General features: G+C 41.1%; 2 protein-coding genes across 7 annotated transcripts in view; one reads left to right on the top strand and one right to left on the bottom strand.

The window, feature by feature from the left end:
- LOC115734008 (DNA-damage-repair/toleration protein DRT111, chloroplastic) overlaps positions 1 to 14,483 on the bottom strand; it is a 63,756-nt gene that overhangs the window by 24,652 nt on the left and 24,621 nt on the right. The window contains exons 3-4 of one of the 6 annotated variants that reach the window (XM_048285125.1): positions 10,001 to 10,126; positions 9,005 to 9,497 (exon numbers count right to left, since the gene is read on the bottom strand). In XM_048285125.1, coding sequence (XP_048141082.1) covers positions 10,004 to 10,126 — 123 coding nt within the window. In that variant the 3' untranslated portion in view covers positions 9,005 to 9,497; positions 10,001 to 10,003. Of the gene's footprint in view, positions 1 to 9,004; positions 9,498 to 9,521; positions 9,587 to 9,823; positions 9,919 to 10,000; positions 10,127 to 14,483 lie in introns of those variants that run through there. The other 5 variants (XM_048285124.1, XM_048285128.1, XM_048285126.1 and 2 more) reach the window with 5 other exon arrangements.
- The window catches only part of LOC125316544, a 35,737-nt gene that overhangs the window by 15,729 nt on the left and 5,525 nt on the right, over positions 1 to 14,483 (top strand). The window lies entirely within an intron of this gene.

Raw genomic sequence — 14,483 nt, 5'->3', positions numbered from 1 at the left:
ATGAAGGGAAGGTGATGAAGGGAAGATGAAAATGGAAGGTGAAGAAATGAAGATGAAGAAGGGAAGATGAAAATGGAAGGTGAAGAAATGAAGATGAAGAAGGGAAGATGAAAATGGAAGGTGAAGAAATGAAGATGAAGAATGAAGGGTGGAGAAATTTGGCTATAAAAGAGGGAGAGTTCTTGAGAATTGAGAAAGAGAATTTTGGTGATAGGGAAGGTAGAGAGCTCTTGAGAAGAGTTTTAGGAGGGGGGAGTGGAAGAGAATTGAGAGAGTTTTGAGAGAGTTTTTGAGAGGAATTTTTAGAGAGGAAAAAGAGAGTTCTTGAGAAAAATCAGAAGAGAAAATTCGAGAGTGAAGAAAAGAGTTTTAGTCGAGCATCATCTTCGACGAGTCCCGACACATATTTCGCCCCTCGCAACCCAACAACGCCATTGCTTGCCATTTTCGACGACAGCCGCGTTCTTCCAGCTCCGAGATCTTGAAGGGAACTATAACGTGTATGTGAGTAAGATTTTGTGTAATAGAAGGTAATCCTTTCCATCTCGATCTACAAAAATGTAATCGTTTGGTTTGAACATTTGTTTGTTTATTTTAGACATGCCACGTGTTCCAAATTTTAGCATTATTACATGTTAATTTATTTCCGTAAATACTCGTGCTTGACTGCGTTTTCTTTCTTTCTAAATCATCCATGGTGTATATCGCACAAAGTTCAATGTTTTACATTCTCATAAAAAAGAAGATAAAAAACCAAAAAATTGCATCTTTGAATTTCAAGTAAAATCCATCAAAATTGCTAAATCAAATATTTTTCATGAAAATGGTACCGAAAGGGCGTTAGAGAAATCCGACGTAACCAAATCCCCGAATTTAAAATCTCCGGTTCGCAGAAATAAAATAGTTCTCCCGCTATTTTATTTAGGTTTCTAATCAACCTACCGAAAATGATTAGTGGCGGCTCCAAAAATGAAAAAATATTTTGCAAGACAATCACATAACCATAAGTTGCGATTTGGTAGAGCTTGGGAGAGCTCGAACTAGGTTAATTAATCTAATTAATTAATCGGGTAATCCATTAGCCCGAAAATTAACTCGTCTATTTTTTGAAGGTCGCGACAGGGTGATGTCGGCGAAACCGGTCGTCGTCCCGGACAAAAAATGGCTCTGGTCGTCGGGGTTGCTGACGGAGTTTCGTCAAGGCGCGGATGATGAAGTGACAGATTACAGCTTAGCGGAGAGCCCGTTTTCTCTCTAATGGCGATATATCATCGACGTGTGGCCTCCTCTTTTGGCGAAGCATTGACATGCTCATACGGTGGAACCGTAGGTCAAACCACGGCCTTAATTCTTTGTCCTTTTAACAAAATAGACCCTATCCTAAAATATTTTTCAGATTAAGTCCATGAAGGGATGGATTGGGTTCTATTAAATCCTTAAGTCGCTAAATTGTGCTCAGTTTAGTCCAAATTAGCCCTTATTCTCATGGAATCTTCGGCCGACATGTCCCCCCCCAATGCCACAGCAGAATTTTGTGTTTTGCTCATCGAATTCGCACAATTAAGTCCGTTCTATTCGTCGCCACCAGTCTGATTAAATGCAAATGCAATGCAATGCAGGAATGCTGGAAGTTAAACTAATCCTATATGAAAACTATGCAAATAAAGGATTTAATATTTTTGGTAAGGGCCAAGGTTAATCCTAATTTTAAAATGCAATCGATGACTATAAGGATAGCCAGAATTTAGATGTCAACAAATGGGAAGTGTAAAAAAACATGAACTTTTCTATCTATCTACTAGAAATTCGGGTAAGAAATTAAAAATGTGTTCATAAGACAATTTTTTTAGTTATCTTCCGATTCTGACATATGCTTTCTTGAATTATTTTCTTTATTTGGAGAGGCGTGAAAGATTGGATAGGAAAGACTAAACTCAAGGGACTAAAGAGACGAAACGTGTTTTTGGGAACAATCTGTCTAGAGCATTGCTAGTCCGACGGCACCATTACCCTCCGTTAATTTCGCTTGACGAAATTATTATGGCAACTTCCGAAACCTATAGAAAAATTATTTGAAAACTTCAACCAATTGAGTCTTCAGGTTGTTGGGGGTTTATAAACGATCGCCGCATTAAAACTTCGTAAATTCAGAATAATACCGTGGAGATTAAAGAAAACAAAAGAAAATCAAACCATTTAAAATTGGAATATGAGATTTTCCTGGCCACTTTTAGTTTGACGGGGCTCTCTTGTTCCCTATATGAATTCTTTCGAATTTCTCATATCGTTTTTCGTGAATTAGCATCTCGATGTCCTACCACATATTGGTAGTTTTAGACAAGTTTCCTCTAAAGTAGATACCGGAATGCCAAGTATGGCCTGTGATAATCCATCTTCTTGGGTATACGACGATTCTTTCCCCTATGGGATGTGAATTTACCCATAGGTAGTTTTATTCAAATTACCGATACACAGTTTCATTATTACCCGACTCCTCAAGTACGGCGGATATTGAAATAACTCCCTCACCATCTCGAAGATGATGAGCTTAATTTATTCGTCTTACTCAAACCACATTAGGTTAACCACAAGACACATTCCCACCTCAAAGTTTCTATTTCATGATCGGCTTGGTGATGCATTGTGCTTCGGCGGTCTGTACCGGATCCGCCATGCCGAGATGCGCCATCGGAAGCCAAACATGGCCGAGGAGCTCTCCTCCTCTGCTCGGGCTCTCGGTGTGTTCCCAGCCTTTGCTCCGGCAAGCCGCTTGCATCAGAAACTTCACCCGGACCTGGCCGATCAACTCCCATTTTTTGCTGAAGTCGTTACGCTCGATACCGTTCAACTAGGACGCGAGATGGCACGCATCGAACAGCACCGACCTGCTTTTGCCGCCGCGTATTTTCTCGGCGGGCAGCCGAGTCCCTACTTGGAGCAGAAGATGGCGGACTTCGCAGAGATCGCGCGACACTGCTGACTTGTGCATCTTTTCGCAGCTTTTAACACGGGTGTGGGAATGTTGCTCTTCCTTGTATAATTTCCGCCACTTCCGGACAACCCATGAGAAGATGCTGCCTTCTTCCCTCGACAACACGGCTAGCTTGTCCTCGAAGAACTTCTGAGCGTCGACGAAAGTGTCTTCGTATCGAAGCATCCCTATCCCTGTCGGCAACATGGAAGGATGGAGTACTAAAAGATAGATCGTGTACCGAGATACCAACTTACTCATCTTGAAGTTGATGATGTCTTCCGGTCTTTGGTTCCGTCTGCTGCCATGGTCCTTGCTGGCGGCGAGCTCGGTGGCTATGTGCCGGATGAGGATGCTCTGGTCGAACTCCATATTTTCCACGCTCCAGTTAAGCTCATCCTGGTTTGACTGCTCCAAGCCTCCGCTAGTCTCCAGCTCAAGAGTAGTCCACCAGCTCGTCACTCTGTTGGTCCGTTTCAGATTGACTGTGTCCATCATGTGACGAAAGATCCAATCTTTGATGTTGCTCTTGAACTTTTTGTAACCGACGGAGAAGTTCTTCTCCAGCTTCTTCTCTAACTTGGCGAGCCTCGGGCACTTGCTGAAGATCCCGCGTCTTTTCCCGATAGATAATCCCAAGAGGCTAAACTGGGCCACGGAATTCGACCATCTTTGGTGCTGGCGGACCCATAGAAAAGCCACGATGGATGAAACCGCGGATTCCCCGGGTCTCCGGAGCTGCCGGTGGTCGACCCAATCGGACGAAATTGCGAGAAGAGCTGCGTAAATCTCTAAAAGAATAGCCGAGCTTATCGGGAAGAAGGTGATCCAGACGTCGACTTTGGGGTAATCCTTCCCGTCCCGTAGGGAGAAGAATACCAACACGGCACACGGCACCGAGAGATTAATGCCGCAACGAATGACGCCCCAAGCAAAGCTCAGCAGCGGCGCCTTGGTGTAGAGCAGATCGAACATGAACCCAAGCTCTATCTCCACGATCCCGAAAGCCGCCTCCGAGTCCATATCACGGTTCGTGAACATGCGCTTCTTGGCCTCCAGGTCGCCGGAGTTGAGGATGAGGCCGGCGAAGAGAAGCTTGAAGATCTTGAACAACTCGTAGGCTTTGACCAGAATCGTGGCTTTCTCTTCATTGCCGGATTGACTGCTGTTCACCGGGAGATCCTCTGGTGCCGGAGCCTCCGTGACCTCGTCGATGCCGACTCGATAACCCTCCTCTTTCTTCAGAGTGTACTTGCTGCATTATCCTGGGGTATATGGGACCGAAATCGGGAAGCGAAAGCATCGAATCTCGAAGTCGACTTTTGCTCGCCAAGTACAAGCACAATGTCCTCTCTGCATATTTGATGAACCCGACCAGGATCACGCCGGCCGCTAATATCGACAGCGTGGACCCCGACAAGGCCATGAAGTAGATGTAACAAGCTAGTCCTACCTGGACGCAAAGCCGCGCCAACTGCCTTAACCATAGCTCATTGTCCTCCAGGGCGTGCGCGGTGATCGCGTCGGGACCGCCCAAGTGGAGGAGAAGGAACGGGGCCCGGAAAGCGGTGATCCGGCTCTTGAGATCGATCGACCCCTCCACTTCCTTGAGGTTGGCCAGGCGGTTCGAGAGGACACCGAGCGTGAGGGTCGCGATGGATTCGGCCGATAGGTACGTCGTCCGGACCACGACTTGGATCCAGTACTTGTAGATGGATTTCCTCCGGAAGCCTAGAGTCGCAAGGGTCAATTGGAGGAACAAGCTGAGAAGGACGAGGAACCGTAGCTCCCACTCCTTCCACGGCTCGCGAGCATTCGGGGGGAGCAGCGAAAATGCCATGGTTGAACTGAGTGTCGGCATCGAAAGGTGCAACGATGGGGCAATGTCTCAAAGACCCGTCAAACTTAAGATTATATGGGGAGAGGACAAAGCAAGATCAAAACAACATGAGTCTTGAATTTACCACAGAACGGCCCCTATTTATAACCAATAATTCGATATAGAGATCAAATATAGGAGAATTCATTCATCCCGCATACCATTACAGGAACGAAAAAGCCATACGCTTTTCGAAACACCCGTGATTACAGTACTCACGACACTACTTTTGGATGCGTAATTGTTAAGCAATTCTCTGCATTTGCCCAGGAGATAAGTAAAGCGACAAATTCAAGTTCTGGCAATGGTATTAGAACGAGCATATTCTATTTCAACCGAGAAGATCGGAATATATGCCTAAAGATAAAGTTTGATTTCTCAATCACTTCTCAAGACTTTGAATCCTGTGAACTTCATTCTAATCGTATTTCAACACTCAACGAGGCATGCCCCACCAGCCCAACGTGACTCTCCTGGAGCATCAAAATCACCCATTTTGGGTTGCTACAACAAGAAGTAAAGGCACACAAAAAGGCCAAAAGGAGGGTGATAAATGGTTACTCCAAATTGAAGCGATCCTGATGCGCTAAGTTGGTTGCATCCATCCTCCGGCAGCATATTATTGTCCTTAGGCACTAATCTCACATAGTAAATCCTCGAATGTTGTCGTAACTACGATAAACCGTTGCACGTGAGCGCGCGTCTCGCACCACATCGCCGTCAGCTTGATGCGCTTTATGACCGCCGTGATCGCGCGGCTTATCGTCTATGTATGATTGTTTAGCAAAATAGAAGTACCGCATAATTTGATTTCCAAAAAATTTATGAAAAATGGCATGATTGCAATTGCAATTGCAAATGACCTTTGGTGTCCCTACGCATAGATTTCCAGATATGCTGAAAAAGATCGATGAAATGTTTTGAAATCTCTTGATAAATTGCCCAATTTGTTGGCCTGATATTAATGGAAGCCAGAGGTTTTTGCCTCCCTTTTACTCGATTTCATTCCAAACTTGTCCTCAAGTGAAAGTAAAGATCTCAACCTAAAGAAAAGAATATTTAAGCATATTTAGCCACTTATTATTGGGAAAGTAAATCAAATCATATTAAAATTAACTTTAACTCGATTTGAGAGATCCATCCTTTTTGTCCCCGTAATTAGTTATTTTACTCTCTTTTTACCTTGTGTATTGCATTGCATGATGGTAAGTCCATGTTTAGATTGATATTAGCCAATCGATCAATTTGTAGCATAAAATTGTTAGGGTCTCTTACGACGGCCCCGAAAATTAAATCTCGTGTCATGCGAAAGAAATGCTAATTATTCATCAACATGACGAGGCAAACATAAGTAAGAATTTTTCTTTTTTTACATCACAGAAGCGTTTGCTGGCTAACTATTGAAACTCCGATTTTCTGCAATCAATTCAGGAATAAAACGAGCAACAAATGACAACAATTTGTCGCGTCACAAGTCAAATTATGTTTGGTTGTTTTTTTTATTCATTGCTTGAGTCTTGTTAAATGAAGTCAAGCAAGGCAATGGTTGCTCCCAGATCCCCAACCACGTTAATCCTTCGCGAGTCCATACGTTTATCTTTCTTTTATTCGCTCTCAAGGACGCGAAATTAACCGTGCGCGAGTGCTAGTCTCGAGGATGCGTTTGTTTTGCGAAACATGAACTATCTAGAAAATATCTTTCCAAAAATAATCGCTCGTGTCGCTTGAAATGGTTATATAATGGAATATGTTCTCATTACTTCTGGCAATTATATCTAAATATTATCATGAACGACAAAAAGATTAGTCGTTCATTGATTTTTGTAATTGATACAAGCGATTACTTTTAGGAAAAATATTTTTTAGATCAGTCATTTTTCGTGAAAGAAACAAAGCTTGTGTTGTGACCGACGTTATGTATACGATTTTTCTCCTTCCAACATTTTCTCTCTCAATCTCTTTAGGGTTCCATCTCATTCTCTTTCGGCTCAAAGCCTATAGGAAGGAGGGATGCTGACCAGTTCCTAGAATGGTTCCCAGTTTTCGGGAGTAGGAACCGGCTCGGAACGATCGATTTCCGGACGCTATTTTAATATATTTATTAAAATCAGATTTTCATTTAAGAAATAAAAAATGGTGGATTATTAGGTTTACATTTAAGAAATAAATGAATAAATAATACCAGTCTAGTCAGTCCAACTCCCCCTGGAATCGGCGAATTATTAGATTTAAGAAAATCATCGCTTCCAATTTTATGGAATCGAGAATAGAAATAGTGCCCTAGGGAACTAGACCGAACCGGCTAGTCCGGGTGATTCCTGATTCGGTCAATCCATCTTGCTTATCCTAATAGAAGCAATGCTTCAAGTTGCCGAGGTAAGTTTCGAAAGAGTTACGCTCCGAGTAATCCTACCATTTCTTCCTAAATTATTCTTAGAACTCCTCCTTACCTAATTCTAGATATGGATTAACTGCAATAGCTATGGGGTATGAGCGATTAATCAGTTTTAGCATCAGTTAATGTGTCTCTCTCTACATTATAGGTGTGTGACAAAAAATATCCATTTATACGTCATAATACGGGCAAACTAAGCCTCTCAACCCCTTATACCAAACGTTGGTTTTAATGCATTATGTAAAGGACAAGATAAAAGGAAAAAAATCCAAGGCAGAGGTTTCAATCTTGTGACATTTCGCGCAACGCACATTAGAACCATAATTCTTGGGACTTGCGGCTAAGGATGTACACATGCAGATACATGTCACCTCTTGGACATTCAAAATAGAGATCACATGTGTCATGAGGGTTTTCAAAGATTGAGCAGTAAGTCGACTTGACGATATTCCATTTCACTGCATTCAACTTTTACAGTTTAATGCCACTAATCACTCAAGTGTGGCAAACAAGACCAGCTAATCACTCGGAGCTTAAACCAATTTGCAATTTTTGGAACTTGCAAGGTAGGTATTTGATGCATTGCCCTGTACAATTACCACATACTTTATGGCATGTTAATCAGTGTTTATTGAAATTCAAACTATCTTGTATATCGATGCGGTTCAAATTAGTTAACTAGTTAAACTTATACCGGAATTTGGAAGCCACAAGTGCCGATCTCAAGATATTATTCTCGTTACAAGTAAATTATGAGATTCGGAACATCCGACTTTGAGCATACTCAACATGAATGCTCTTTGCGCCTAGGCAAGTGCCTAAGCTTGCCCAGTCGCCCTAGGGATAAAACATGGTCGGCTGGGCCTACACTACCGATTCACCATCAAGGTTGAATTATTGATGCAAAACATTATCTGATTATTCTTCGGATTGGATCATTGTCTATAGCGAGTTTTTGCAACACGTCGGGGCAAATAAATCTGTTGGCGTGACCGAAGCCGTCATAACAAGGATCGGGTGAGCAATACAGTTTTCTCCACGCGAATATTTTTTCTTTTCAACAGAAATTTGTGTGATCCATAATTTTATGATTGCCATTTTGTGGTTTCTCTACATGTGACCCCTCCATGAATTTCTCACCCTCTCCCTGCGCGGTTCTATGGCCTCTCGAGTTGTAATATTCTTGCAACTTTTCACAACTCCTGTATAAATGTCGTAAATTCACAAACAAACTCAAAGACTCTTCGATTAAGGGGCGAGTTTCTCTGTTTTTGATCCGACGGTCCCCAAGAATCGAAACACCCCTCTCCCCCTGCGTCAATCCGCATGCAATTCGTTCGAATTTTCCCTTTTCCTATAATGTGCACTTGCAATGAACGTTATTAGCAGAAGGGTATCTAGTAAGCATGCATATATTTGGCGGGAATCCATCTATCTTATCTATGGAGGTTCAGTAAATTACTCCGACGGATAGAAATAGACCATGTCTAGGAATAAATTTCCCTTATTGGGATCATCTCCAAGTGGCTTGGCGTAAATTCATTGTCATGAAAGTAATTTCACCCGAGATCAGCTTTACGTGTTAGAACGTGCATTCTCAATGTAATTTTCTTCAATTCATCTAAGAGAGACATGAATAATTGGGGTATAAATCAATATTGATTACACAAGCACATCGCTAGCAGCAAAAATGCAGTTAGTCTATTGAATCATTCGAATAAAGAATGGACTATGAACAGTGGGGGTGTCATGAACAAGATGTTCTGCAAACTTCAAATATACTAGACGATGTAAAATCCAAAATAAGCTCATGATATTCAATTGCACGAAGGCTAATCTCTCGACCCCATGCAAGTGAACCTGAACCAACTCCTTACGGATACGGAGTACCATACTGCAGAATATGCAGAAACACATCTGATCCAGAGATATCCAAGTCGTATATACTAATGTGTATCAGTCCCAGAACCGTGCATCGCGCAGACTTTTCACTAGATCTACAAGAAGTGTCAAGAAGCCAATACACAAAACTAATGGTGTCTCGAATTTTCCTTCTTTCGCGTAGCATGCGGATACTGAAGTGATGCTGTTTTCCCTTTTATAGCTGGCTGTAGAAAGCTTCATTTACCACCATGTCTCATTTTCCTTTTTCCGGATGACCAACTTCATCCTCCATCAGTTCTTTTGTTGTGCCATTCAGTACATGGCCAACCCCAAAAAAGTAGCCATGAAGACAAACGAATTTCTGACATCTAAAACAGAGGAAGAGGACACTATTGAGCAGTTAACAACATGGATTCTTCATAAACATGCTCCTTCCATTTACAATTAAATCTCCTATCTATCGATGAATAATGATCAGTTACCAGTCTTAGAACCATAAATGTAGAAATAGGTGCCGTTTGCAATTAATAGGAGCGACAAAGCTTTTGAGCATGACACACTTAACGGCAGAAGTGCACATAAAAAGTCCCAAGATTGATGGTTCAAAAGAAAATCATATTTGGTTGTCTTTTAAGTGTGCTTGCTAACAAAATGATAACAATCCCTAATCAAACAACCTTTTCCCGGTCCAAGAAAAATCATGCGCATTGCTCAGACACAAAACATATAAATTGATGTCCAAAAGTGCTGAGTCATGGCGATGTTTTAAGCCTTTTACTCCCATGTCACCTGATAAACATCAAATTCTAAATCTGACACAGCATTTCCTTAAATGGCTTAACGAGGCAGCTCATGAGAAGGAAATTGCTACCTGTTAGAAACCAGGGATTTCACCTGGCATAGGAGCCAATTCGTTCTTACCGAACCGCTCTTCGTCATAAAAGGTTGCATGAACCACTCGTCCCCCAAAGAATCGACCATCGAGATCGACAAGTGCCTTCATTCCACCACCAAGTTTCCTTTGTTTGATGTCCATTCCCTTTACTTTCCCCTAACACCCCGCTTGCCACTCTTTTAACGTAGTTATACATCTCGTTCCACAACATATTTATTTCGCCCTCTAGTCGCCACGGTCCTTCGTGAAGCATTCTTTCCTTGAAAACTGTTCGTTTTGCCTCATTTAACTTCCACCATCTTATTCTTGGATTCTCAACACTTCTCTGCATTTGTTGTACTTTGTTATATCGAACCTCTAAGACTATCAACTTATGTTGCGTAGTTTCGCATTCTCCAGGATAGACTTTACAATCTACATACGAGGCTCTATCCTCTCCTCTAGCAAGAAAGAAATCAATCTGGCTGCAATTTTGACCGCTACAAAAAGTGATTAGATGTGACTCTCTTTTCCTAAAGAAAGTATTTGTCAACATCAAATCATAAGCTAATGCCACGCTCAAGATGTCTTCGCCAGCCTCATTTTTAGTCCCATAGCCAAAACCCCCATGAACTCTATCAAAACCTCCACTACTTTGACCAACATGTCCATTTAGATCCCCTCCCATGAATATCTTCTCCTTGTGTGGTGTCTCCCTTAAAATCTCCTCCAGTTCTTCCTAAAATCTGTTCTTATCAGATGCTTGCAGTCCAACTTGGGAGGCATACACACTAAGGATATTCGCAACGCCCGACGCAACCCTCCTCCTTTACCCTAGCTTGGGATAGGCTATGTAAACAAACATAGTCAGAGTTAAATGGAATGCAAGTATCATTGGTTCAAATAACATATAATGAGATAACCATAAAGAACTAAGTTAGTACTATACTTCTAATAGATGCAGCAAACTTCTTGCTGTTAGAATTTGAACTTTATTACGCACTTTCTTGCTTGGTAAACAAATTTTTTTTTTTTTGTGTTCTTCCGGAATAATTAGGTTATTCATTTAACTTGTTCAAACACAAATATAACCGATCAAAAGATATCCAACATATCTCAATTGAATAGTCTTTTCCCAAATCAAACCTTCTATAAAAAAATAGGAAAATTTCAAATAAGGGACTGAAGTGAAGCCGTTTTTTCAAAAAAGGACCCTTATTCGACCTCGTCTCAAACAAGGGTCTAAAGTAGCCACCTTACTCTCAAGGAAGGGCCTGAGTTCATCGGTTGACCAAATCTTATATGTGGGTAGAGATATTTTTGCCCAATGGCCTCTTTTTAATTATCTTTTCTTTTTTCTTCATCTTTTCTCTTTTTATCTATTTGTTTTCTTTTCTTTCTTTCTTCATTTTCTTTCATCTTCCTCACGCCTCCTTGGCTCTGCATCACCTCCATCTTAATTTACAACTGCTAAAAGATTGATACATAAAACAGAGAATATATGCCCAGTAAATATGGTGATTGTTGATATTTAGAGGTGCTTTTTCTTACTCTCTCTCTCCTTTTACTTGTCCCTCTCAATATCACGTAATCCCAATTGCAAAGGAATCCTATTCAATTCTGGGCATTTGGATACCACTATAACTTTCATGGAATAGCAAGTAATTGGGACTTCACATATGCTCTTCAGCTGGGGTAAATTGTGTAGCTGCAAGTGCTTCAGCTTTGGGAGAGAAATTGAAGAACGGAAGGATGAAGGGGTGTTGTTTACAGAGTCATTATGCTTCCTTCTTGGCCTTGTCCCGCTCTGCTTATCATCTCCACGGTTCATTCCAGCACCTGACTTCTGTCCTTCCAAGATTTGGAAATCGATCAGACACTCATGCGGAGTTGACAACTTAGGAGTTGAAGCTCCGATGACTCACCCCGAGCGCGAGTCGCTACTATACAGGTCTACCCAGCAGATGTGGAGTCGACACTCTCCACCGCCAGCCCCTAATTGTCATTATATCTTTTCCTCCCTGATGATGGCGAATACCCTTTAATTGCTTTACATATAAGGGATCTCGAGGTCCAAACGGGCCTTAGATGTGGCAGTTTTAGGACTTACTAATGTCCGAAACAACTATATCATGTTATTGCAACCATATACATCAAGAGATTCAAGAGAAATCTCTTGAAGGGATCGAAGAGATTAATCCAGCCACAAAAACCTATATTAAATCCAGCTTCTCATTGTTGAGACTGACGAGAACTTGCTCGAGGACGAATCTGAGTTCGAGCATTGAGGATGACGAGCTAATGGCTTACAACTCCTAGCTTCATCTTCGGCCATCACCAATGCTCAACCACGAAGAAGAGATATGGGTCTCAAATCGAGGACGAGAGTAAAATCTCGGCTCCTTCATGCCCAATTTAGGGCTCAAATCGACCTCCATCTGATGGCGAAGGCGCTTTGTTTTGCTGCCAAGGGTAGCGGCGTACCAAGTTGAGGGCATTGATGGTGAGGTTAGCGGGCAGAGATTAAAGGACCTTGGAAGAGGAGATTTGAAGAGTAAAATGTAGGCGCGAGGAAGAGGATTGGAAAAAAAAAAAAAACGAGAGAGAGAAAGACAGAAAAAGAAAACAATAACAAAAAGAGAAAAAAGAAAGAAATTTTTTTAGAAACCCTTAGACGAAAGTACCACTAGCTAAAAATAAGATTTGGCTTTTAGTGAGATTAGGCCTTTGTTTGAGATTAAGTTTGCCACTTTAGGCCATTATTTGAGAGAAAGTCCACTGTAGACCCTCTTTTGAGAAAATGACCTCACTTCAAACTCTTCTTTGAAATTGTCCCTAAATAATATCAAAATTCCCCTATTATTCATACTATCTAGTATGTTTCTTATTTAGAAAACTACTCATGTAAATGGTGGTAAATGTATAAGAAAGTAGACGCATGAACAATCACAAGAGACAACTCATTTTTTCCACAACATTGTAGTATTTCACATTAGAAGAAAAGGAAGAAACAGCTCAGAATCCAACAAAAGAAAAATGGCCAAAACGTACAATGAACTATCAGGGGGAGCCACTAGAAAATCAAGTGAAATAAGGTGATAGAAACCTTTATGTATAAGAAATTTATTGCTAAAGGCACAGCAAGAGTACCAACACAAAACCAATCGTTACAGGAACAAATAGTCCACCTTATCTACTAAGAACCAAGTATGTATCTTGCCCTAAGCACAAAACATCTGGCCCTAAACACTGTAGCACGACCTCCCACGATAAAACAAATACAAGACATACCAAAGATGACAAGTCACACCAAAACACAACAAGATAACGAAGTGTCAAAACCAAATCAAGCCTATGAAGCACCTTCCACAAGGATTGTTAATTCTGAAACTTCTGAGAGGCTCTAAACATGCTGACAAATCTTGACAAAGCTTCACCAACTTCAAAATAAGCTCACTTGATGAAAGCCTAAGCTTTCCATCATCTTGAAATGACATCCACTAAATAATATAAAAGACTCAATCTTCTCTATTTTTGTGCCTCTTCCGTCTAAACAATTGGCTAAGGACTCTTGCTTACAGGAAAATGCTAGAAATATGTAACTATTTGCCCGCAACACAACCTACTCCAATTTATCAGAACGAGAAAAAAGACTGTGATCTTTTGCATTTGCCATGAGTAAACCCCAAGGCTGCCTTTAATCGGATTGGATATAAAATTCTCCTATATCCTTCTTTTTGTTTAGGAAATAAACGAAAGAATGCCAAATATGGGCGTACACTATCAGATTGAATGTTCAAGGGCATTGGGAATATAGTTAACATAATATACTCAGGACTCAAACAACACAGTCGCAAGAATTGGAAATCAAGCAATCTCAACAGGTAACCACTTTCAATATCTTGAATCCATTTGGCAAACAGATGGCGGAATTGATGCATATCTCACTTATCAAGTAGAAGTATAATGGATCAAGTGGAGAAGTGTATTTTGAGTCTTGTATGAATGTCGAATGCCACTAAAGCTCAAGGAAAAATTCTATTAGGGGCAACAAAGCTAGCAATGCTTTATGGGACAAAATTTTGGGCAATCAAACACCAGCACGTGCACAAATAACAAAATGTTTGGTTTGCCTCAGGTTATGCATTCCCTTTTCTAGCACTTTAGTACTCAGCCCGTTAAGCAAATCAAAGGAGCGGCAAGTTCATATCATAATTGCAGTATCTAGGCAAAAAAACAAAAAGGTGGAAATTAAAAAGGAGATCAGACTCTTGTTTTTAAGGCAGAGTTTGTGGTACCCATTTATTTTATTGTTTTATTAAAAACACTGTTTGTTCCCATACTTCCGATGCACGTACTTCAGTTTCGAATTAGCACAATTTTTTACACTCAAACAAATCACAGATAACTGAAATCCACAGCACAATGTCCGTTGATACTAAACTACGTCTTGGTCTACTTAACTTAGAAAAAAGTGTGA

The sequence above is a fragment of the Rhodamnia argentea genome, chromosome 9, assembly GCF_020921035.1.
Source record: "Rhodamnia argentea isolate NSW1041297 chromosome 9, ASM2092103v1, whole genome shotgun sequence".
Taxonomy (NCBI): Eukaryota; Viridiplantae; Streptophyta; class Magnoliopsida; order Myrtales; family Myrtaceae; genus Rhodamnia; species Rhodamnia argentea.
This window is presented reverse-complemented; position numbering and strand designations above follow the sequence as displayed.